Source organism: Dermacentor silvarum, chromosome 1 (assembly GCF_013339745.2).
Source record: "Dermacentor silvarum isolate Dsil-2018 chromosome 1, BIME_Dsil_1.4, whole genome shotgun sequence".
In the NCBI taxonomy this organism is placed as follows: Eukaryota; Metazoa; Arthropoda; class Arachnida; order Ixodida; family Ixodidae; genus Dermacentor; species Dermacentor silvarum.
Window position 1 is genome coordinate 172358207 of NC_051154.1, and position 22594 is coordinate 172380800.

Below are 22594 nucleotides of genomic sequence, written 5' to 3' on the forward strand. Positions count from 1 at the left end.
AAAGCCTTCCCAATTGCAAGTCAAAACTAGCTTGTACATTGTGAACACACGACTTCCGAAGCGCGGATTCCAAACACAGTGCTTCAATGCCTCTTTTAATTATCTTAGAGTGAGCTGATTTGTATGGGAGTGTTCGTCTTCCTCTCTGTTGTGCCGTCCCATTGCGCTGCATTTCAAGATGGTTCTTATGTCAAAATACCAACTAGCCCAACATTCAACTCTTTTATACCTTAGACAGTTTCCATTGAATGATGTTGTCTTGATTGATTTTTTTAAAAGAAATAATAACACAAACAAACCAAAAATGAAAGTTTAATTGTTGTTTAGGCCTACAGGATTTAATCGTTAATTTATATCGACGTTAGTCGCAATTTCTGTCGCTATGATCAACTCTTCTGGCGCAGGGAAGCACGTGAACACTAGATTCATCGCAGGGTATATATGCGTATTGCTGGCAAATTATGCCGCCTTGGAATGTCAGGGAGCCGAATTATCAGTATCTGTCTTGAGAAAGAAAATAACCTTTCTTTGATGTAGATTACACGAAATACCCTATTAAAAAAAGGAATTCCGGCTTTCTGTGCCACATGGTCTTGGCTATGTGATAAAAAGCAACGCCGAATAAGTCTTACCCGTCGCTCTAGAGTCTAATGAAGATTGCTATGTGGGGCTTTATTAGTCCACATTTTCCTTCTGGCGGTAAAGAGCTTTATTAAACTGCGAACGTTTGTATATGCAGCTTCTTCTACTGTGCTAGATATTAATAAATGTAGCGGAGTAATTAAAGCAATTAAAGCGGCCAGAACAGGGAGGCTGTGCGTTGTAAACAAACTTGACTTGTCGTGAACACAGTACTGGTGCGTTCACAGTGATACCATTGTAGAGCTAGTGAACCTGGCTTAAAACTTGGGCACTGAAAACTAGTTCTGCAGTGCTGACAGGCGCGCGGCCAGTTCGTTGCAAGGAATGTTGGGCCAGCCAGCCGCCTATTTTGAGCAAAAGCCAACGAGGTGGAACAGTGCGCCGGTTTATGCTTGCCTGTGCGATATCTTATTTACACAGGCAGGCCAACTACAGCCACTGTGTATCATTTCGCATCGGAGCTTAATTACATACAACGTTGCTCTCGCATTAACTGTGTTGCAACAGTGGCCTTATCCTGTTATGCGTAGGCGCTCAGAGGATGCAGTGTCCCCGACGAATGTCGCCATGGGCGTTCTTCTGCCGCCAATCTTGTATTTTGCTTTTGTGAAGAAACAGTGAGAAAGAGAGGGGGAGAGAGGAAATTCAACACCGGGAGGTGAGAAACAACAAAGCATGTTTGTATCATCACCAGGATCATCATCACCGTCCTATTTAGGTACAACTGCAGGGCGAAGACTTCTCTTTGTTATATTTAGTTACCCGTTTCTTGCATCAGCTGACCCAATTTTCATGCGGGCAAATTTCATAGTGTCGTCACTGCGTCTAATCCTATGCCGCCCCTACTGCTTCTCCCTCAACCTGGTTCCCCTTGCATTTCTCTCATAGAGCAGGTGTCATCTGTTCTACATATCACGTGGCTTGCCTAACTCCACTTCTCGCTCTTAGACTGATCTGTAATATCACATACCCACGTTTGTATTCTAATCCGTGCAGCCGTATCCTTTATAATGAGACTTTAAAGTGGGAATATTAAGTCAGGCTCTATTAGTAAATTACGCTTCTGGAGTAGCAGAACGGCTGTTGTTACCGTGAGACGAGGCGTGGTTAGCCAGAGGAGACGCAACATTCTATAAAGACAAATGGCGACGCCGTACTGAAGTTATCGCGCTATATTGCAGTGAGGGCATGGATGATGGCGGCTTCTGTTGGAGTCTATTTAACTGTTTAGCGGTAAAGAAGAACTACATTGCATTCTGAAAGAACTAAATGCTTGACCCAGTAAGTGTTCGAGAACTTCGCCTGCGCCAAGCGGCCCAGATACAAGTAACTACATTGAAGTGCGTGACTTCTCACTGACGTACCGTCACTGAAATTTTGTCGCGAAAAAAATAATTAAAATGATGAAGTTTTTCATTTTTTCGCACCACTATTAATCAACCCTTTTTCTGCCAGGTGAATGAAACTACATTTTAAAAGCGATATATAATCAATCGAAACTTACTTAATATTTAGCAACGGGAGAGATCTCGTTGGTTTCGTATACCTTTGACAAAACTTTTTCTTTTCTTTTCCTTTTCTTGTTTTTTTTTCATCGCGCAGAAATCATGCTCACGGAATAGATAAGACAAGCATAAGTGCTTGTCCTGTCGGTTTGTCAAGGGAATCGATGGCTTGGGACGTTACGGCGACTTGGAAAAGGGGGAAATTTGTAGCTCCACCCAAAGTGCGACGCAGGGATAGCGATATAGATAGGGCATTATTAAGCAAAGCGAGACTCGCAGTGTTATGCTGGTCCTCGGAGTGTCACTTGCAGTAAAATATTCATAGTGAAGCAAGAGCAACATGCGCATCACTGACTAATATAAAATACATAAGCTCATTAAGTATTCTCGCCACTGTTATGTCGAAAAACGCGCAGCAGCGCTCTTGTAATCATTTGCATGGCGGACGAATGAGTTAACCCCTAGTGAAAGTTATACCGCAGATTTGTATTAGCCTAATCAACTTTTTTTTTGATGTAGAATATGTTTATTAATCGGATAGAAGTTTATTACAGAAGTCTAGAAGCTTATAGAAGTCTTATAGTAGAAGCTTACAGAAGTCTAGTAAAAATTGTTTATTACTTTTTATTGTCAGTCCATTAGGAATATACGCTGATGATGATGATTTTTATAGGCAATATATATTAACTGCACACACCAGTCTGGAAGTGTTGGGTATACACAGTGTGACAGAGAGAGAGAGAGAGAGAGAGTCTTGTTACGCTGTGTATGACAGGGCAGCAATCTTAAGCTTGCTGTTATACAAGTAAATATAAATACTAGGTCCATCGTCGAAGTATCATAACTATTGCAATTAAAAAATTGCTTGGCTTGTAAGTTGTAGCAGTAGACTAATAAGGTAAGGCGTACTTGTGCTGGAATTTGCAATGCAATTGAAACCGAATGACAGTTATTATGGCGCTCGATATTTTAATAGGTTTCAGTTGAAGTTTCTGGTTGAGTAATGCCGTGACACAACAAAATAGTTTATAATAATACTAGCATAATTGTAGTAGGCAAGATATCTTCATAGCTTGGTATGATCAGTGGAGATCAGCATTTAGACTATCGTTATGTTACAAAATCTGCCATATAATTTCACCTATTTGTCTTGAATTACAGGCACCACGTTATGACCCAAATTTTTGCTTTAATTGGCTGCTAATTGTCAACAATTAACTTAACTACTGGTACTCTCCATATAAGAACTTATTACACTATGGGCTATTAGTTGTCGATAACTATATAGGCTGTTAGTTTTCCTATTGGATATTCGCTAGGAGCAGAATTCAGTCGGGACGACTTGCCGCAGCTTGTATATCGTGTTTTGATACTTCACTATACGAGGGCATACTTCAGTTTTGAAGTGCGCGCCAACGGCGTTTCAGCATACTACGCCTTTTCTGCCTACATCTTTTAGCTTTAGAGCCTCTTTACATAAATTTGCATTCTACAGAAGTTAGTTTACATGTGCGTTAAAGAACAAAAGCGAAAACGCCGCAATTTCTTTCCGAATAAAAAAAAATACTCCATGAATGTTACCAGGACGTATACGTCACACATGAAGGTGCCGAAACATTTTGTTTCTACAGCCCTTTCTTCCAGTTTTGTAGCTTGCTTTCCATTCGTTATTCTGGAAAGCGTTCCCTGCTTTCTTCTTCTACTCTATTCTATTTTTTTCGCTTCCACCCAGGTTCATTTCGGGGCAACAGGATCTGCACTGCAAGTGCTCAATCACTCCGTAACCGCAAATTTTCCTGTCTGGAGTTAAGACACTAAGCAGCCGCAGTGCCCGGATGTTGGCGCAAGTTCCGGAGCAAGAAGCGTAGAAAGTACTGCTACCAACTGCGTACACACGTATTTCGTTATCGCGCGTCACTGCACGCTATAAGAAAGCGTAGAAGACGGAGCAGCATCGATACAAACGAAAGCGCAAGACGTGGTTCAGCATTTTCTCTCTCTCTCTCTCCAACAGTTCCCGATGAGCAGGCTTTTGAGATTCCATGGCTGGAAGCTCCACAGAGCACATAATCGCTTCACTGTTGCGCGTAAAGCTGCTGCATGACCTCAGGTGAGTTAGTGGTTGCTGGATCCGGAAAGCTTTTCACACCGTGCTGCGCTTGGCACGCAGATAAACTTTCTTTGGCACGCGTTCGTTAACGAAGACTCCAAGAAGTTTCCGGTATCGTCCCTCGTTAATTTTAGCAGGCAAGAAAGGCGGCGCGCAGTAGTCCGACAATATAGGTCTCATCAACTGTCCACACTTTTGCCCAGCGGGAAGGTACACTATAGGAAAAATGAATTTTGCTGAAATACACGCAATGAATTGCAGACACTAGATTTCTATGCGTGTGGCGGGTTTCTAAGATTAGAAAATATGGGAAAAGCTATTCCCTATGAATGAGTGCGCAATAAAACATTCTTTCTCGGAAAAGCCGACTGCGAAAAATATATGACCAGTCGTTTTCCGAGGCCCCATAATGTCCCACCGGTACCACCGTGTGGATTCCCTTTTCCAGTAGCTTTTTTTCTTTTTTTGTTTATTCTTTTTCTTTTTCTTTCTTTTTTTTTGTACGGGTGTCTTCGCGAAGGTGCCGTGCCATTCCGCACTTAACGCACCTGCCTGGCTCCCCTTTCTGTTTTGAGAGTGGCAGCAGCATTAGAAATTTATGTGATAACAGCTCAAGGTGGTGATGCCCCAATCATGCGCAGAAGTTTGGGGGATGGAGGGCGTAAGTGGGAGGAATGAAGGCAAGGAGCTAGCGGAAAATCGAAGTTGCCCTTTCCCACCTCCATATGTGGCCGACCCTAGGCAAGAAGGCCAGCTGTACACTTCACTTCCATCATTCTCCCTAGAACAGGACACATCGTAGCACCCCACCTCCCTAGTTACCCTGTAGTTCCTCCTCGCATTCCCCTCCATTACCATCGTTCTTCCTCTTCTTCTTCTTCTTAAAAAAAAAAGATTTGTAAAGAGCAATTCGGGTGACGTCACTGCCTTCTAGCTCTCACGTAAACATATACGTGTCACTCATTCCATTTGGTCGCCCAGGGTCTTTAAACGTGCACTGAACTGTCAGTATACCCGGGTACCCTTGCATTACGCTCGAGTCCGAATGCGGCCTCCGTGGCCAAGAATTGAACCTCGGACATCGTGTAGTCAACAACACGGAGGAGGAAAGAAAAGGAGAAGTCAGGGATGTTAACCAGAAATGCTTCCCGTTGGCTACACTATATACGCTGGCGGAAGGGAAAGGGGAATAGAAGGTTGAGAGGAGAGAGAGAGAAAGAGAGAGAGAAAGACGTGGTGAGTTCAGCAGAATTCCACAGTCATTACGCTCTAGCGGCGAAAAGTCGAATGAATATTTACGGGCTGCTATAGTAGCGTGTGTTCTGCCCGGAGGACTGGCATAGTGAGAAAAAAAGATCTCGTGCCCTCTGCTCGCATTGTTGCATGACCGAAGAAGAATAAAACTTTTGTGCGATGATTCTAGTCCGAGTCACGCCGCTTCATGACAGAGGATCAAAGAAGACGTGGTAACAAATCTTTGTGACCTGAAAACAAATGGTCGCAAGCAGCAGTTGCCGGCCCGGACTGCCAATCTCAAACTTCCTGTAGCAGTAGCTACATCATCTTCCCATACACCACTACCAGCCTTTCTTATGAGGTTTTAGCTATCGTATGCTGGTGCTTTTTCCGCAACTAGCAAAAAATAACAAACAAACAAATAAACAAACAAACAAATAAACAAACAAACAAACAAAAAATTGAATACCCCGAGAATTGAAAGAAAATACTTTGGAAAAGACACCGCTCCGCACCATTTTGAAATGATGTGATGCACGTGATGCGGCTTATGATTGACGATGTCGCCTGCGGAAGGATCCATATATCTGCAGTGATTTAACTTTGTTACGTGAAAAATATTCTCCACTGAGGCGCATAAAGAAGCGTTGTTACTTCGTACGTTCTTCGGATTCCGTCATTCACTCCGGCGGCTTCAGAGATAGCACGCGGCTCTCTCTGACCGCCACCGCCACTTTTTCTCCGAGATCACGCCTCTAAATGCACGAGAGCACACAGGCGTTCGTGCCATTCACAAAAGGCTTAACCCGGAAGCCGCTGCGCAAAGGTTGCTTTTTTCTTTTTTTCGTTTCCCCCTTCCTGTTCCGTCCGCGACAGCGTGCTCGCGATACGCCGAGATAAGAGGCTCGGCCGTGCCTGTGTACAGAAACGTAGCGACGCAGGTGCTATCGCACGCGAAGGGCTAGGGGGCAGTGGCTTGGCGGCCAAAACAGACGATGCAGAGCGAGCCGGTGTGTACTCTGTAGGTATACGGAACGGCAGCGCGCACACGCTTCTCGGCGGAGGTGGCATGCACACAAAAAACAGGAACGTATACACCAATCCACTCACGCTGGGCCGGCGTAAATATGTACATACGCTCGCAGGACCCGTGTACGCACAATGTATATCGCAGGAGCGACCGCCCTTATCGCTCTCTAGCCAACTGTCCTGTCTGCGCGAGCGTCGTGGACCCGTGATGGGCCAGCAGCGCGCTCTCGAGCCGCCGCCGTTCTTTTCGGAGCCGACATGTGGGCGCGCGCAGCATCATTTCACGCCCGCCGAGGCAGCCGAGGGGCCATCGATGTGCCGCCGACGTTATTTCTGGGAAGCGTGTGAAGGGGAAACGCCCACACAAGCACTGTGTCGTCGGTAGCAGAAAATTGATCAGCCGGTCCATGGCCATGCCACACTGTCTTCGTCCCTCTATTATTTTCCTTTGTGTTGCGGTCGCGCACTGTAGGCAACACTGCTTGGCAGGGAACGTAACGAGGATAGATATCCTTTCGTACCAAGTTTCACGCATCGCCTCATAACCCCCCCACACATTCTCAGCCTATACTCCATTTACCACTGTCACTTTTTGTCTTTTCTTGGCGTTGCGTTGTTGATGCCGCAGCGGCCTCGCATCTTTCGTTATTTCCTTCCGCCGCGAATGTGCTTGTAACATCTATAAGTGGTACACGCACGCAAGCACCTCCGTTCTTCCCTCCTTTCTTTTTTTTTTGAGGGGGGTTATAGAAGACAAATAACTAAAACACCAAGGTTCAATTAGCCGTATAGTATCTGATATAAGCTGCGCTACTCGACAGACAGGTTACGACAGATATTGGCGAGGACCGCGTCCCAAGCAGAGTGTCGAATCCGAGAGTTGAATGGATGCGTGGTGTATGCTGGGCTTCTATGACGCACTGTGAAATTCTTGGCTATAGCCATGATCATATACATGCCTATAACCAGACATACACAAGCTCCCGTATCTCACGTAATTAACACGAACGGACTCGCTGTGTCATACTATACACACTATAAGGGAAGAAAGCTTACTGGCATGTGAGATCGCAGTAAGACAAACCAGATGGTTGAAATCAGATGGGCGCCTTCACATACACCCATCGTTGCCCGATGTCCTAGTTGAGACGTAAAGCCTTCATATTATATATATATATATATATATATATATATATATATATATATATATATCCGTACAACAGGATACACGTCACTTTGAATTTATTGGTCCTCGTTTTCTGATTGATTCATTGGTTTACTTGATGACATTGGAAAGGTTGACAATTTCACACACCATCTTTTCAACATTTGATTACCATATGTTCTCCGCTTTATGGTATTATTGGTGCAATACTTTGTTTCGCCGCAAAGCACAACTGAAGTCGACGCGTGACGCACGTGGGCCATCATGACTGTCCACACTGTGGAGGCGTTATCTGTCTTACACACTATCTACCGTTTCATTTTCGCCAGTACACGAACAGTCGTTGTCGATTCTTTGTGCTTTCGGCGTACGTTCACGCCAAGGAGAAAGATCATTAGTGAAAATGTCGGGAAAAAGAAAGATGAAGATAGAGTACGAGCGATTAAGATGCAGCCGATCACTTTTTATGTTGACAAATAACCAATATAAACAGCACGGGCGTTCCTTCGAGTGGCCAGAATACCTCTGCGGATGGTGTTTCACCGAACGTTTCTCTCTTCCACGCTCTGTGCGTCAGTGAGCTCAGTCGATTAGCTCGCAGCCTTGCTTCTATGCAGCCAATTTCTCCACCCAATCAAGACTTCTGTGGCTGGCAGCTCTCGGCCTGTTGCATTCTTTCAGAGTGGCTGGCCTTCGACGCAGTAACAGTGAACGCAAAGCCGTACACTTGCGCGCCTGCCTGCATGCGTGAATCCCGGCGCTGTATTGGCTCCATTTCCATCCATGGTCACCGTCATTCCTTCCTTAGCTGCGGTATTTATTATTATTATTATTATTATTATTATTATTATTATTATTATTATTATTATTATTATTATTATTATTATTATTATTATTATTTTGTTCAGGTGGCTGCTTTTTCGCGTTGTCTGCATTGTTCCTCCCGTTCTCACATGCTTGCCTTCCACGGTGCGCCTTACACTGTCATTCATGTAATACGCCACTTCAGTTGAAGCCTAAGCATAATCGATATATATATATATATATATATATATATATATATATATATATATATATATATATATATATATATATATAAAGGGAGAGAGGGAGAGATGGAGCGAAGCAATGGATTTGTGCTACGCTTTACAAACTATACGAAACATACAATAAACGTAACGTTTTCGTACAGTCGACTGATATAGTAATTTATAAATATATCTGCGATTGCGCGTCAACGTATTCTTTTCTTTTTTTTTTAATTTCGCATTACACAACTGTGGCAAACTTTTGTATTACCGCACATAAATAGCGGCGCTCTTCAAATAGGAACGCTTATTTTCCTAGAAAATGAGTTGGCACTGGAATCGATGCAGTCTGATCCGGAAGGATCACGCGTGGGTAGACCGGTTACGTCTTCAACAGCCAGCGGCGAGGAAGCCGGAGCAACGAAAACCTAGCGCATCCGCGTGCTGCGCAAAAAAAAAAAAAAAAGGGTCGTGATCAAAAGAGGGCACCGGCGAGTCCGCTTTCGTTCTTGAATGACACGTTGACAGCCGCGTCTTGGCGCGAGAGAAACAGCCCGAGGTAGAGGCTTCGGCTTATATATAAACCCTCGGCAAGCGGTCGTGTGACGGCAGGCGGGTGACTGAGAACCGAGCGCGGGGAAACGGAAGGCGCTTCGAGGGCTGCGTGGTGCACCGGCAGATGCTATGCCTATCACTGCTGATGCCGGCTGGTGCTTCTGCGAAGCTGCAGCATTCTTGAGGGCGGCTTAAAAGTCGGGCCTTGCGCGCGGACCGAGCCGTCACGTGACTATAATATCCGCGGGTACGTCCGAATCTATCTAATTCACAGCGCGAAGTAAGCCCCTACGACCCTGAGAATGTCGATTGCCACCGTCCAGAGGGATTATTCGTTGTTTCTGCCGCGAAAGAATGCAGAAATACATATAAACAATTTATTCTTTAAGAAGTTCTGACTGAGACAGCGGGCGAGATAGGAGATTCTTTGCTGAAAAGCAGGGGTCACTTCCGGCGTGCCTCTATAACGGCTCATATGTGTACTGGGGAAATATAACGCAGAAGATAAACACAGAATAACATCAGGTCTTTTGCGTACAAAAGGAAGCCGATAACTGCGAGAGCACTCATATCAAAACTTCTAAAATACAAAATTAATTTATTTAGTCAGAGGTTCCCTGGCGCCGTGCGTGTGATGAGTGGTGACGGATGGAGCCCTCAGCTTTTTTTTGTCTTTTTCCGCGTGTTTGAGTCTTGCTGCGCTTGTAATTCCTTTGCAGTCAAATTCAAATCATAGGCGTTGCGATGGCTCAGTTTCTATTGCGCCCCGCTGTTGAACACGAGGTCGGAGGTTTGAATCCTGGTCGCGTCGAACGTATTCCGATGGGGTCAGCACACAAAAAATTTCTTAGCGTCCGACGCTGGGCTAGTCGATTCAACACGGTTTGTAATGGCAAAACAGCGCGAAAACGAAGACAGACAGAAATAAAGTACATAAACCACAAAGCGCAGCGCTCTGTGGGGTGTGTTTTTTTTTTTTTCTCTCTGACTTCGTCTTCTGCTCTGTTTTAGCTTCCCAAGAACGCTCGTCTACTTAGATTTAGAATAAAGAACTCCAGTTCGTCGAAGTTAACCCGTAGAAACGCGCCACACTCTACGGCGTCTCTCGAAGCCTGCGTGTTGCTTTGGGACGTTAAAGGGTCACTAAAGAGAAACACTTAATCAGTTTATATGGATAAAGTATTCTTTAAGAACTGTCATTTCGTTAAATTCGCAGTAATAGGTTGTTTATTAGAAGAGGAAATGACAGTCATAGTTTCCTTTTTGAATTTCGCACCGAAACCACAGGGCCTGGACGTCAGTCTGACGTCATTTCAATGTATATTTTTTTTCACATTTAGGCCGTTTTGGCTCAGTAAAAGTTCTTGAAACTTCCTAATTTCTGTCTTTGACTCTTTCAGAATACGATGTAACCCATATCTATATATAAAAATTTCTTTAGGCCCAAGCAGATGGCGTCAAAATCTATGACGTTACGGCGAGCTGGGGCAGGAGTTTCAAGGCGTCGCTGCCACCCGTGTTTTGTTTTTTAAAAAAATAATTTGTGGGTTTGAGGTGAAAAAAAAAAAAAAATAGGGGCAGCTGCACACTAAGTGTTACCCCCGCGGTTACCCGCGTGCTATGGTGAGGGTAACCTGGGAGAGGGTGGTAACCTCGCCCTGCGATGACGTCACGTGCGTCGCCTATCAACGCGCGGTGACGTCATCGCCAGGCGCAGTTTTTTTTTTTTGTTCGCGCTACGCGGCCTAACCAAGAGCTTAAAGAGCTCCGCTGTTAAAACCACGTTCTGATTATGACACACGCCGTAGTGGGAGGCCTCCGGAACAATTTGGACCACCTGGGGTTCTTTAACGTGTTCCTAAATCTAAGTACACGGTTGATTTCACATTTCGCCCCCATCGAAATGCGGCCGCCGTGGCCGGGATTTGATCCCGCGACCTCGTGCTTAGCAGCCCAACACCATAGCCACTAAGCAACCACGGCGGGTGTTTTGAGCAAGATCTTGGGACCATGCCGTCGAATATCACAGCTGCAAAAGGCCACATAAGCGCTGCCGCGATTTTTGAAAACGACAGGACTGAGTGACCGTCTATGATCGGACTGATTGATCGTCAGTGACAGAGGAGAGATCTGTCGCCACGTCGGCGATATCCACAGCGGACTTTCTATTCTTATCTAAATCTCTCTCTCCCCTTTTCCCTTCCCCCATTGTAGGGTAGCCAACCGGGCTCCCCTCCCTGCCTTTCATTAAATCATTGTCTCTCTCTCTCTCACGGCGGGTGTTCTATTTTTGCAGATCACACACACACACACACACACACAACACACACACACACACACACACACACACACACACACACACACACACACACACACACACACACACACACACACACACACACACACACACACACACACACACACACACACACACACACACACACACACACACACACACACACAGCACGCACGCACACACACACGCACGCACGCACGCACGCACGCACACACACACACACACACACACACACACACACAGACACACACACACTCACACACACACACAAACACACACACGGCGTGTAACACAGAACATACGCCAGACCTCTTATCTGCACTTTTTCTCTCTAAGGGGGAGCATTCGCTACATAGTCAGAGCCGTGCCATGTCCGGAGTCTTGCATCAGATTTTCAAGACGCGCGCATGCCATGCTCGCGCGTCTGGATCGCTCACTGGCTGCCGCTGGGCCTCCGTTTGCAGCGCCGATCGAATGCGGATCCGCTTCTTCTTTCGCCCTTCTCTACCCTTCGTACCATCCTCCTCTCGTTGTGAAGCGGCATTGTTTTGGGAGTCACCAGTCTTTGTTGGGGCGGATGTTGATCCGTAGTGAAATAGTGCCACACGTTAAAGAACCCCAGGTGGTCAAAATTAATCCGGAGCCCTCCACTATGGTGTGCCTCATAATCAGAATTGGCTTTGGCACGTAAAACCACAGAAAGAAGAATGAAATAGTACCACCCTCATTTATTAGATTGTTATGTTCTAATTGCATTTGTTGTTATATTATTTCAATTATGTAGACACTCCAAGCGCACTTTCTCCGTCGCCGTGATGTTCCGTATAAAGTCCAACGATAATAAAATCGTCACCGCGTGCCGTGCGTTGTGTGTGCGAGTGAAGGCGTGCGTGGATGAGCCGGCAACTGCAGCTTAATCTCGCGCACGCGACAGAGGAAGGCTGCCGGAAGCGCACGCTCTTTGTTCACCCGCGAGGAACGGGGAGGAGGTGACGGAGACGGAAGGGGGGGGGGGGGAGGGTGAGTGTGAGTTCTGCTTACGCGGCTGCTGCTCACGGAGCTATCTTGAAAGCGATCTGCGACGCGGCTGAAGTGTGCGCCCGCGGCGGCCTCATCTTCAAAGCGATCTGCTGTGGGCTAAAGGGCATTCGCCGAGTGCCGGTAGCTTCGTATGCGCTGCGCATTCAACGTTTAGTTCGCGTTGAAGCGAGAGCCAGCGCGAAGATCAGTCTGCTCGCTGCCGCTGGTGCGATTTCTCACTCCAGCGTTTTGAAGAGCTCCCGCGGTCATCGAGCGAGATGTGTTCATGTTTACCTGTGCGCGCGTGACACTGTGCTTGTTTATTTAGTTGGTAAGCGAATATTTACAACATTATATGGCCGATAAATCTACTATCTTTACTTCGTATAGCTGTCTACTAATTTGCTATCACAATCGATGCTTCGCCTTTCGGGCCAAACTGCGACTTTTTTGTTTTCGGTACTCAATTATGACCACGCACCAGCTATATGACCCAAGAATCTTCGTTTTGCGCGGTTCGTCGTGACGACTTCTCTTCTTCTTTGTTCCGTTCCCGAAGCGTCATGAAAGCTCTGCGTCGCTCCGTTTACGATCCACTTTCTTCCGTGGCAGCCGAACCACTCTTTAGGTGTCATTTTCGCACCTCATAACAAAGCCCACTCGATCAGAATGAGCACCCCCACCGCCTACACGCAGGCTTCACCGTGAGGCTACTATAGTACACACTGGGGCTATCATCACCGAGAGGGTGCGGGCGCTCAGCACGATACACACATTGGTGCTATAGTGTACGATGAAGTGCGCCCATGTAACGCATTCGGTTCAGCACTGGCCTTATAATGAAAAGTTCTGAAGAAGCTATTCATTACAGCCCATAGCTTATGACAGAGAAGTGTATAATATACCATGGCCGCTGGATCAAAAAAAAAAAAAAAAGAAAAAAAAAAAAAGGTGTGGCCTGCCGCGTCAGGCGGGCTGCAATGGCAGCGAGCGTCCCAGCCTTAGTTGCATTCGCGGCCGCTTGGCTGACCCGAACGGTGCTACTTGCGGGGGATGGGACGCGTCGGCTTTCACGGGCGACGGCGTTCTTAGCGCGTTCCTCACGCTTTCTAACAGCGGAGCTGTTTAAGCCGGCCGTAAGATCGTGATGTGTCGGAAAAAGTGTGGGCCGATACCTTGGCGGTAATGCAGAAAGGGTCCAAGCGCAATGGCACATACCACTGTGAACTAGCGAAGTTGAGCCTGGCTAAGTCTAGCTAAGCATGGTTGGGACTACTTAAGCTTAGTCAGTCGCCGATGGCCAATCAATAGCTAATCGATAATCATCAATAATCCATAAATTCCTTGAAATGCTGGGGATGACTTGGTATAGTGCATAGCCTAGCCCAAATACGTGACCAATACTTCGCGATAGCCAATCGATAGCCAATCAATAGTTAATTGATAATCGACAAATAATCAACAAATTCCAGGAAATGCTGGGGATGACTTGGTAGTGCTTAGCCTAGCCCAAATACGTGGCCAATACCTTGCGATAGCCAATCAATAGCTAATTGATAATCGATCAATAATGAATAAATTCGGGGAAATGCTGGGGATGACTTGGTAGTGCTTAGCCTAGCCGAAAAGCCAGGACTAGCTAGGTGCCCATCAGCTCCGCTGTCTCTTTAGCATTACGCCTCCAGTGCAAGCTTCGCAAATTCTTTCTACGCCGTTCCCAGACAAAAGTCCTTGACTAGTGGCGCCAGGGCGCATCACGCCGTTTTCGATGCACGCGGCCGGCCGCACCTTATTTTTTATCCAGAGGCCGTGAATGTACACACTGGACCTCAAAGCACTTTCGTTCATTTCGGGAAGCCGACCCGAATCTTGGTAGGGTGCTCTCTTTTTATATTTGTTTCTTTTCACACGTTGCACTAAATGGCTTTTTGATGAGATGATATGGATGGCTATACTGCGACGACTGGGACTTTCTTTTCTTTTTTTAAGCACGGAGTCGGTACAGCTTGGTCTCGCAGCGAGAAGGAGGTCCTGATGACATTGCCTTTGTAACTGTGGACATCCGGTGAACACCGTACATACTCCAAGGATAAACGTGAAATAAAGATGACCTCATTCGGATAAGGGAACCTTTCTTTACTTCGAAATTGATGTGCCATTTTTTCCCCTCGCCTGCCGTAACGTGACCAGCTTGATATCCATGGCCTACGATGGAGCCACTTCTATCGGTCATCCCTTCCCTCTTGCATTTTCTTTTCTGGGTTTTTATGACGACGGGTTTCAAACGCCGAAGAAAGACTAGTTGAGTTCGGTTACTCCGTTCCAATGCTGTCGAGTGAAAGAAAAAAGAAAAAAAGTAAAAAAAGATCGCTAATGCGACAATAACAACGGCAAGAACTAAATTACATAATGGAGGAGAAAGCACTTACGATGAGAATAAAGCGTTTCTCCGTAACACAAGGAAGAGAAAGAAACGCAATTGCTTCCGCTTTTACCTTCCTCCGTTTGTTTCGGTCGATGCAGCAGTCCTGATTCTCATTTCACGCATGCTCGAACACAAGATGGCGGCAGCAAGTCTTACTCTTCATGACACACACACACACACACACACACACACACACACACACACACACACACACACACACACACACACACACACACACACACACACGCACACGCACACGCACGCACGCACGCACGCACGCACGCACGCACGCACGCACGCACACACACACACAGACACACACACACACACACACACACACACACACACACACACACACACACACACACACACACACACACACACACACACACACACACACACACACACACACACACACACACACACACACACACACACGATCATAACAGTAGAGGGACGGGACTATGCATTCTGCTACAGTCGGCATGATGGGTTTGCGTTGGAGTATTTTGAACACTTCATTGCATTAACCGGTTTACGCTATATGATGTGGACGGCAATGGTTCTAACAGCTTCGCCAGTTATAAACCTTACATCCTTCAATTTTGGTAAGAGCCGTTAGTTCACCATATACTACTCCTAATTTGCTTTTAGGTTAAGAGCTCAAAAATGGGTTTGCTGTGTTCGTCCGTCCGTTAGGCTGAGGACGACAGCCGTTGACAAGTCACCTCCTCAGCCTGACCCCCGCTATAGGGCTAACAAATTGTTGCCTCCTACCACCACCGCCGGGATTCGACTCATGTACCTGCAGCAATGCGCGGTTAGCAGCGCTGGACGTGCTAACAACTGCGCTATCGCGCACGATGATGGCGACGTTGCCCGCATTGCCAAGTTGTTCTTGAGAAAATGGCAATGCCCTCTGTGAGAGTCGATCTGCTGCTGTCGCAGTCTTTTAAATGAGTTCAGGGCGGAAATTGTGATGTGCTCTGTTTTTTTAAAAGTATATTTTAAAGGGACACTAAACTTCGCCGTTATAGGTTTAGTATTAGAAGAGAAAATGTAGGCCAAAGTTCCATTGCTTGAATTTCGCGCCGAACCCTGGCGCTGGCACGTCAGTGTGATATTGAGTCCGAGAATGACGTCGTTGGGGCACTGCTCGAGAACACTAAACAAAACAGTGATGTCATAGACTTTAAAGTATTTTGTCGTATTTGGGTCGTTGTAGCTTGGTAAAAAAGTTCTCGAAAGTTTGTACGTTCAGTCTTGGGATCCTTTCGAATACGATGTAGTTCATATTTACCGATACAAAAAAAAAGAAAAAAAATTAACTGGGCGCGAGCAGATGCCCCCCAAAATCCATGGCGTCGCGACGACCCAGTGCGGGATGTTTGCCATTAGTCTATGGTTCGTAGAGCACTGCACGGGCCGATTTTTTCAGCCCGGGCCCGGCCCGGGCTCGTTTTTACGTTGGGCGGCCCGCCCGAGCCCGATCAAAACCTTTATGGCGAGACCCGGGCCCGGCCCGGGCCCGGAAATAATCTACGTTACCCGCCCGGCCCGGCCCGCCACCCCTTTACCTTAGGCCCGAGCCCGGCCCGAGCCCGACTCGAAACCGGCCCGAACCCGGCCCGAGACCGAACAATAATGTTTTTCAGAGTTGAGACGCCCGAGAATAACTCGCTGCACATTACATGCACACCACCAGAAAGCCCGAGCCCGGCCCGGGCCCGCGTCAAAAAACCCGAGCCCGGCCCGGGCCCGAGTCAAAAAGCACACGCCGTGCCCGAGCCCGGCCCGAGCCCGTGAAAAAACTGTGCTACCCGGCCCGGCCCGGCCCACGGGCCGGGCCGGGCTCGGGCTTTCGGGTAAGCCCGAGCCCGTGCAGTGCTCTAATGGTTCGTATGTCGTTTCCGGCTTATCAAGCCGCCTCTATCGGCAACAGTTCCTTTCTTGGTATTGTAGAAGAGTAACCCCCTAATACAGCACAAGCAGTTTTTATCTTTAGTGCACTTTAATTGCGCTTGCTGTACTTTGCCGTGGTACAATGAAGCATCCTACAATGGCGTAGGAGGGCCCTTGACGCACTCGCCCAGTGTTGAGAATCAGCGCTGAAGGGATTATAACACGACAGCGATGTCGTTGGCTCCTGGTGGCTGGAAATTGCGTTTTCTTGCATCATAATCCTTCTCCTCTTTCCTGGAAAGTATCATGTGAATACAGGCGTAAAGAACAGCTATTTTCTCTCTCTCTCTCTCTGATTCATTACTGGATGTTACTCATACATAGTAAAGACACGTAAAGAGCGCAGTATAGAATGCGTGGGCAGGGGGCGGGCGCGCACAAGACAGACAGACAGACAGACAGACAGACAGACAGACAGACAGACAGACAGACAGACAGACAGACAGACAGACAGACAGACAGACAGACAGACAGACAGACAGACAGACAGACAGACAGACAGACAGACAGACAGACAGACAGACAGACAGACAGACAGACAGACAGAAAACTTTATTTTGTCCTAAGGGACTACTTTGTCGTAGTCGCGGGCCGCACCTGCACCGGGGGCGGAAGACCGTGATCTTCAGCCCTTTCGCAGGCCCTTTGGACAGCCCGAAGCTGGACTTGAAGGTCGTCGCTCTTGACGGCTTCTTCCCAGTCTTCTTGCCTGTTGAAAGGCGAGTGGTGCAATGCTGAACATTGCCACAGCATGTGGTTAAAGGTGGACCTTTCCTCGCCGCAGTCGGGGCAACGGGGATCCACACCCGGAGCGTAGTGGCTCAGCCTGGATTGAGACGGAAATGAGCCCGTCTGAAGCATTCTCAACACCGAGGCCTGGGGTCTGCCGAGCTTCGGGTGAGGAGCCGGGAACTGCCTGCGTCCCAGCTGGTAGTGAGCCGTGATGTCGTGGAAAGTAAGCAGCGGGTCCGTGGTCCGGTCGATCCCCTGCGAAGCCGGGCCCCTCAGACTGGCGCGGTTGACGAGACCTCGCGCCTGGTCGTGGGCCAGCTCATTGGGGTTGATCGAGCCGGGAGAGACGTTCCGGCCCATGTGATCCGGGACCCAAGTGATGACATGACGGACCGTGCCTGGCTTGCGGGTCCTAAGCACCTCCGCAGCCTCGGCCGAGACCGAGCCGGCGAGAAAGGCCATCGCTGCCGACCTGGAGTCCGTGAAGATCTGGGTGCGCCCAGGATCGCACAGGGCCAGCGCCACTGCGACTTGCTCTGCGACGGACGCCGTCGAGTGTTGGATCGACGCTGCATTGAGGATTTTGCCCTGGGGATCAACCACCGTGGCCGCGTACGAGTTTGATCTGGGATACTGCGCCGCGTCGACAAAGGACGCGAGCTCTGGGTTCTGCAGGGCAGTCTTGATGAGTGCTCGGGCCCTGGCTGCGCGCCTGGCCTCGTTGTGTTGTGGGTGAACGTTCCTCGGGAATGTGGCCACTCGAAAGGCGTCCCTTTCTTCCTGTTGGAGGGGGACGGCGCACGATTCCGCGGCCATGGCGGTGAGGCCCACCATCTCGAGTATTCGGCGGCCGGACTTGCTGGCAGACAGGCGACCGATCTCTGCCGTTTTCTGTGCTTCTACGATTTCGCTCAGGGTGTTGTGGACCCCGAGCTGCATCAGCTTATCCGTGCTGGTCGTCACAGGATACCGAGCACTCGTTTAATGCTCTTCCTGATGAGTGCGTCAATCTTGTTTTCCTCAGACCGCGACCAGTTTAGTGCGGAAGCCACGTAGTTGATATGGCTCATGAGGAAGGCGTGGTAGATCCTTAGGAGGTTGGCTTCGCTGATGCCACCCCTCCGGCTCGTCACTCGAGAAACGAGTCTGAGCATGTTCTCCGTCTTCGCCCTCAGGCGCGCGATCGTTTGCACGTTGCTGCCCTTTGCGTTGATGACCAGTCCGAGCACCCTGAGATAATCAACCCTCGGGATGCGCTGACCCGTCTTCGTTCTGAGATCGATCGGTACTTGATCCAGCGGCGTGTCGAACTTGCGGCCCTTTCTGTCGGGCCGATACAGCAAGAGCTCCGACTTGGTCGGCGAGAGGACCAGTCCCGTGCCCTCGAGGAATTCTTCCGTGACGTCCAGGGCCTCTTGCGGAGCCTGCTCCACCGCTGCGTCCGACCCGCCGCCGCACCAGATGGTGATGTCGTCCGCGTAGAGAGCACACAGGAACAAATTAATTGCGGAATTCAAGCCGTGGCGAATTTCCCGCGAGTATCATTCACCAACGTTATCGCAAAAGTTCAGCAGTGATAATCGAGGGTAACGGTGAAGGATCGAGCAGGAGTGTGAGCTAGTGGGGATAGAGAGTCGTGGGGATAGAAAGGATAGAGAGTAGCTGGTTGTGCGGCCAGTGACAGCTCATTTTTCCTGTCTCCATATGTTTATTTATGAAACTTGTGAAGGCTGATGCACGTGTGGTAAAGTGGGCGCCCGGAAATATTCCTGCGCTCGCCTGTCGCTCGCGCCCGTCACTCGCAAAAGACATTGCAGCGTTTGGGCTTGCTATACGAATTCTCGCAGTACCTTCAGTGAACCTTCGTTGCTGTGAGTATACTTGTGTGATGTAAAAGCGCAACAGGTTTGCTTGCTTTAGCAGTGTGTAACTCGAATTTTGTAACGGACGATGATTTTATTTGAAGGTACTTGTATTGGCCGGCCAATACTATAGCATTTCTGCTCCAGGTAGCTGTTTCTCCAGCCGCACATGCGCACACGTACGCCTTCTCTAGATGTTTACGCAGTGTGAAACTGAGCATGACGTGACAGCGTGCTGCAGTCGGAAGCTTTTCGAGGTGACAAATAGCGCAAATAATGCGCAGTACGTCACATTACCAAAACGTCTAGGTGCGCCTGCGTAAGCCAGCGTTCTTTTGCAAGGAAGCATCAGTAGTTCTTCCGAGCGCATGGACGTTGGTGTATGCATATCGGTTTGTCTATCCACGAACCTGGGCCTGAATTCACGAAAACGTTCTTACGCTAAAAGTATTTGTAAGAACCGATGCCAGCCAATGGCAATGTTGGACATATTATTAGCTACGGCGGCCGGCCAGTGAAAAAGAGCCCTTACGAACAAAAAGCTTCTTTGTGAATTCGGCCCCGGATGCGAATGTATCGAGTCACAAGCCCAGCCGAAACGCAGAAACGCTTGTGCACAGTGCACATGAAAGAATGTCAGGCGGTCGAAATTACTTAGGAGCCGTTAAATCGGGATGTACAGGAGCACAGGAGGCCTACGTGAATATCTTGGCAAGGAAGGAAGCAAGAGAAAGGCAGAAGGCAGGGAGGTTAACCAGGATAACGTCCGGTTGGCTACCCTACACCGGGGGAATAGGAAGAGGGAACACAAAGATGACAGGGAGAGAGAGGAGGGAAGGAAAGAAGGGAAATGAGCGGTTAGTTCGCTGACGCGTGTGTTAATGCACTAATAGTCACAGACGTTGACACAAGCCCGTCGTCCTCAAAAAGCACAAAAGAGCCTTCACCGCTTTATGGGCCGACGGGCGATGGGGGCGGTGTTCCAGCAGCACCTGTACGGAAAGCGTCCGATTGTCCAGTTTTTTTACCGCGTTAGCAAGTTCTTGTCTTTCTTGGGCATATCGTGGACAGTGGCACAGCAGGTGGTCAATAGTTTCGTCGGTGCCGCAGACCTCGCATGCGGCACTGTCGGTCACTCCAATTAATGTAGAGTATGCCTTTGTGAAGGCAACTCCTAACCAAAGGCGACAGAGAAGCGAAGCTTCACGTCGAGGAAGTCCGAATGGAAGTCAGAGTTGCAGTGAGGGGTTTAATTGATGCAGTCGTGTAAGTCGTAGGTTTGGCGAGTTCCACTCGGTCAGTGAGAGACTGCGTGCCAGGTGTCGAAGCTGCCTTGCGGCGTCTGTCCTCGAAAGTGGAATTGGAACGCTGAGCTCTTCTTGGTGTGATGTGCGAGCAGCGTTGTCTGCGGAATCATTGCCACTGATTCCACAATGACCAGGTACCCATTGAAATACAACCTCGTGGCCTTTTTGTTGGACGTGATGGTGAAGTTTCACGGTTTCGTGAATAACACTGCGGTTCAAGACATCGCATGTCACGACCTCAACGGCGGCAGAACTAACGGCTCTGCGTCGTGCACTAGAATGCATTGATTCTGAAAGACCTACAAAATGGGCTGTGTTTTCAGACTCAAAACCGGCATTACAGTGCATGCAGTCAGTTCTCTGACGCGGCTGTCATGAACAGTTGACATACGAATATCTTGGCAAATAACTACAAAGATTCCACAGCTACCTTGGTTCTCCACAAGAAAAGTAGAACGTTACCTATCAAGAAAGGGGTCAGGCAAGGAGACACAATCTCTCCAATGCTATTCACTGCATGCTTAGAAGAAGTATTCAAGCTCTTAGACTGGGAAGGCTTAGGAGTGAGGATCAACGAGGAATATCTCAGCAACCTTCGGTTTGCAGATTACGTTGTCCTATTAAGCAACAATGGGGACGAATTACAAAAAATAATTGAGGACCTTAACCGAGAAAGTGTTAGAGTAGGGTTGAAGATTGATATTGTCACGAGCGGCGAAGAAGAGATAATGTTCAATAGCCTGGCAAGGGAACAAGAATTCAAGATCGCCAGTCAGCCTCTAGAGTCTGTAAAGGAGTACGTTCATCTAGGTCAATTACTCACAGGGGACTCTGCTCATGACAAAGAAATTTACAGAAGAATAAAATTGGGTTGGAGTGCATACGGTAGGCATTACCAAATCCTGACTGGGAGCTGACCACTGTAATTGAAAAGATAAGTGTACAATCATTGCATTCTACCGGTGGTAACATGTGGGGCCGAAACTTAGAGGTTAACAAAGAAGCTCAAGAACAAGTTAAGGACCGCACAAAGAGCGATGGAACGAAAAATGTTAGGCCTAACGTTAAGAGACGGGAAGAGAGCGGTGTGTATCAGAGAACAAATGGGGATAGCCGATATTCTAATTGACATCAAGAGGAAAAAATGGAGCTGGGCAGGCCATGTAATGCGTGGGATGGATAACCGGTGGATCATTAGAGTTACAGAAAGGGTGCCAAGAGAATGGAAGCGCAGTCGAGGACGGCAGAAAACTAGGTGGGGTGATGAAGTTAGGAAATTTGCAGGTGCAAGTTGGAATCAGCTAGCGCAAGACAAGGGCAATTGAAGATCGCAGGGAGAGGCCTTCGTCCTGCAATGGACACAAATACAGGCTGATGTTGATGATGATGATGAAATCTGGATGTTAAACTCAACTTTCTTAAAATGAAAATGGCCTTCCATTTCTGATTTTATTGACCAGATTTCTTAGGTTTTTTAAAACAAATCCCGCTCGTCGTACTAGCACAAATTTAAATGTTAACAGGAAAGATAATATTTAGGAGTAGTCTCGCTCGTCAGTACTTAAAAGTACAATCGGTCATCACTGCTTAGGTAGTTCCTGAACATACCGAGCCTGTAATGTGTTAAAACAGGTTCTAATTAATTAATTAATTAATTTTACTCAAGCTTATGTTGTGTAAGTCGTCGAGTATACTTCGATCTACGTTCATAATCCGCTGA

At 47.9% G+C, this 22594-nt stretch overlaps 2 protein-coding genes across 2 annotated transcripts in view; one reads left to right on the top strand and one right to left on the bottom strand.

The window, feature by feature from the left end:
• Positions 1 to 22594, top strand: part of LOC119436396 (uncharacterized) — a 321501-nt gene that overhangs the window by 36950 nt on the left and 261957 nt on the right. The gene's annotated exons all lie outside the window — the stretch shown is intronic.
• On the bottom strand, positions 17520 to 19186 carry LOC125940858 (uncharacterized). The gene is made up of 2 exons (XM_049657483.1): positions 17743 to 19186; positions 17520 to 17682 (listed from the first exon to the last, which is right to left on the bottom strand). The coding sequence occupies exons 1-2, from the start codon at positions 18642 to 18644 to the stop codon at positions 17544 to 17546; spliced, it is 1041 nt and encodes a 346-aa protein (XP_049513440.1). The 5' UTR covers positions 18645 to 19186; the 3' UTR covers positions 17520 to 17543.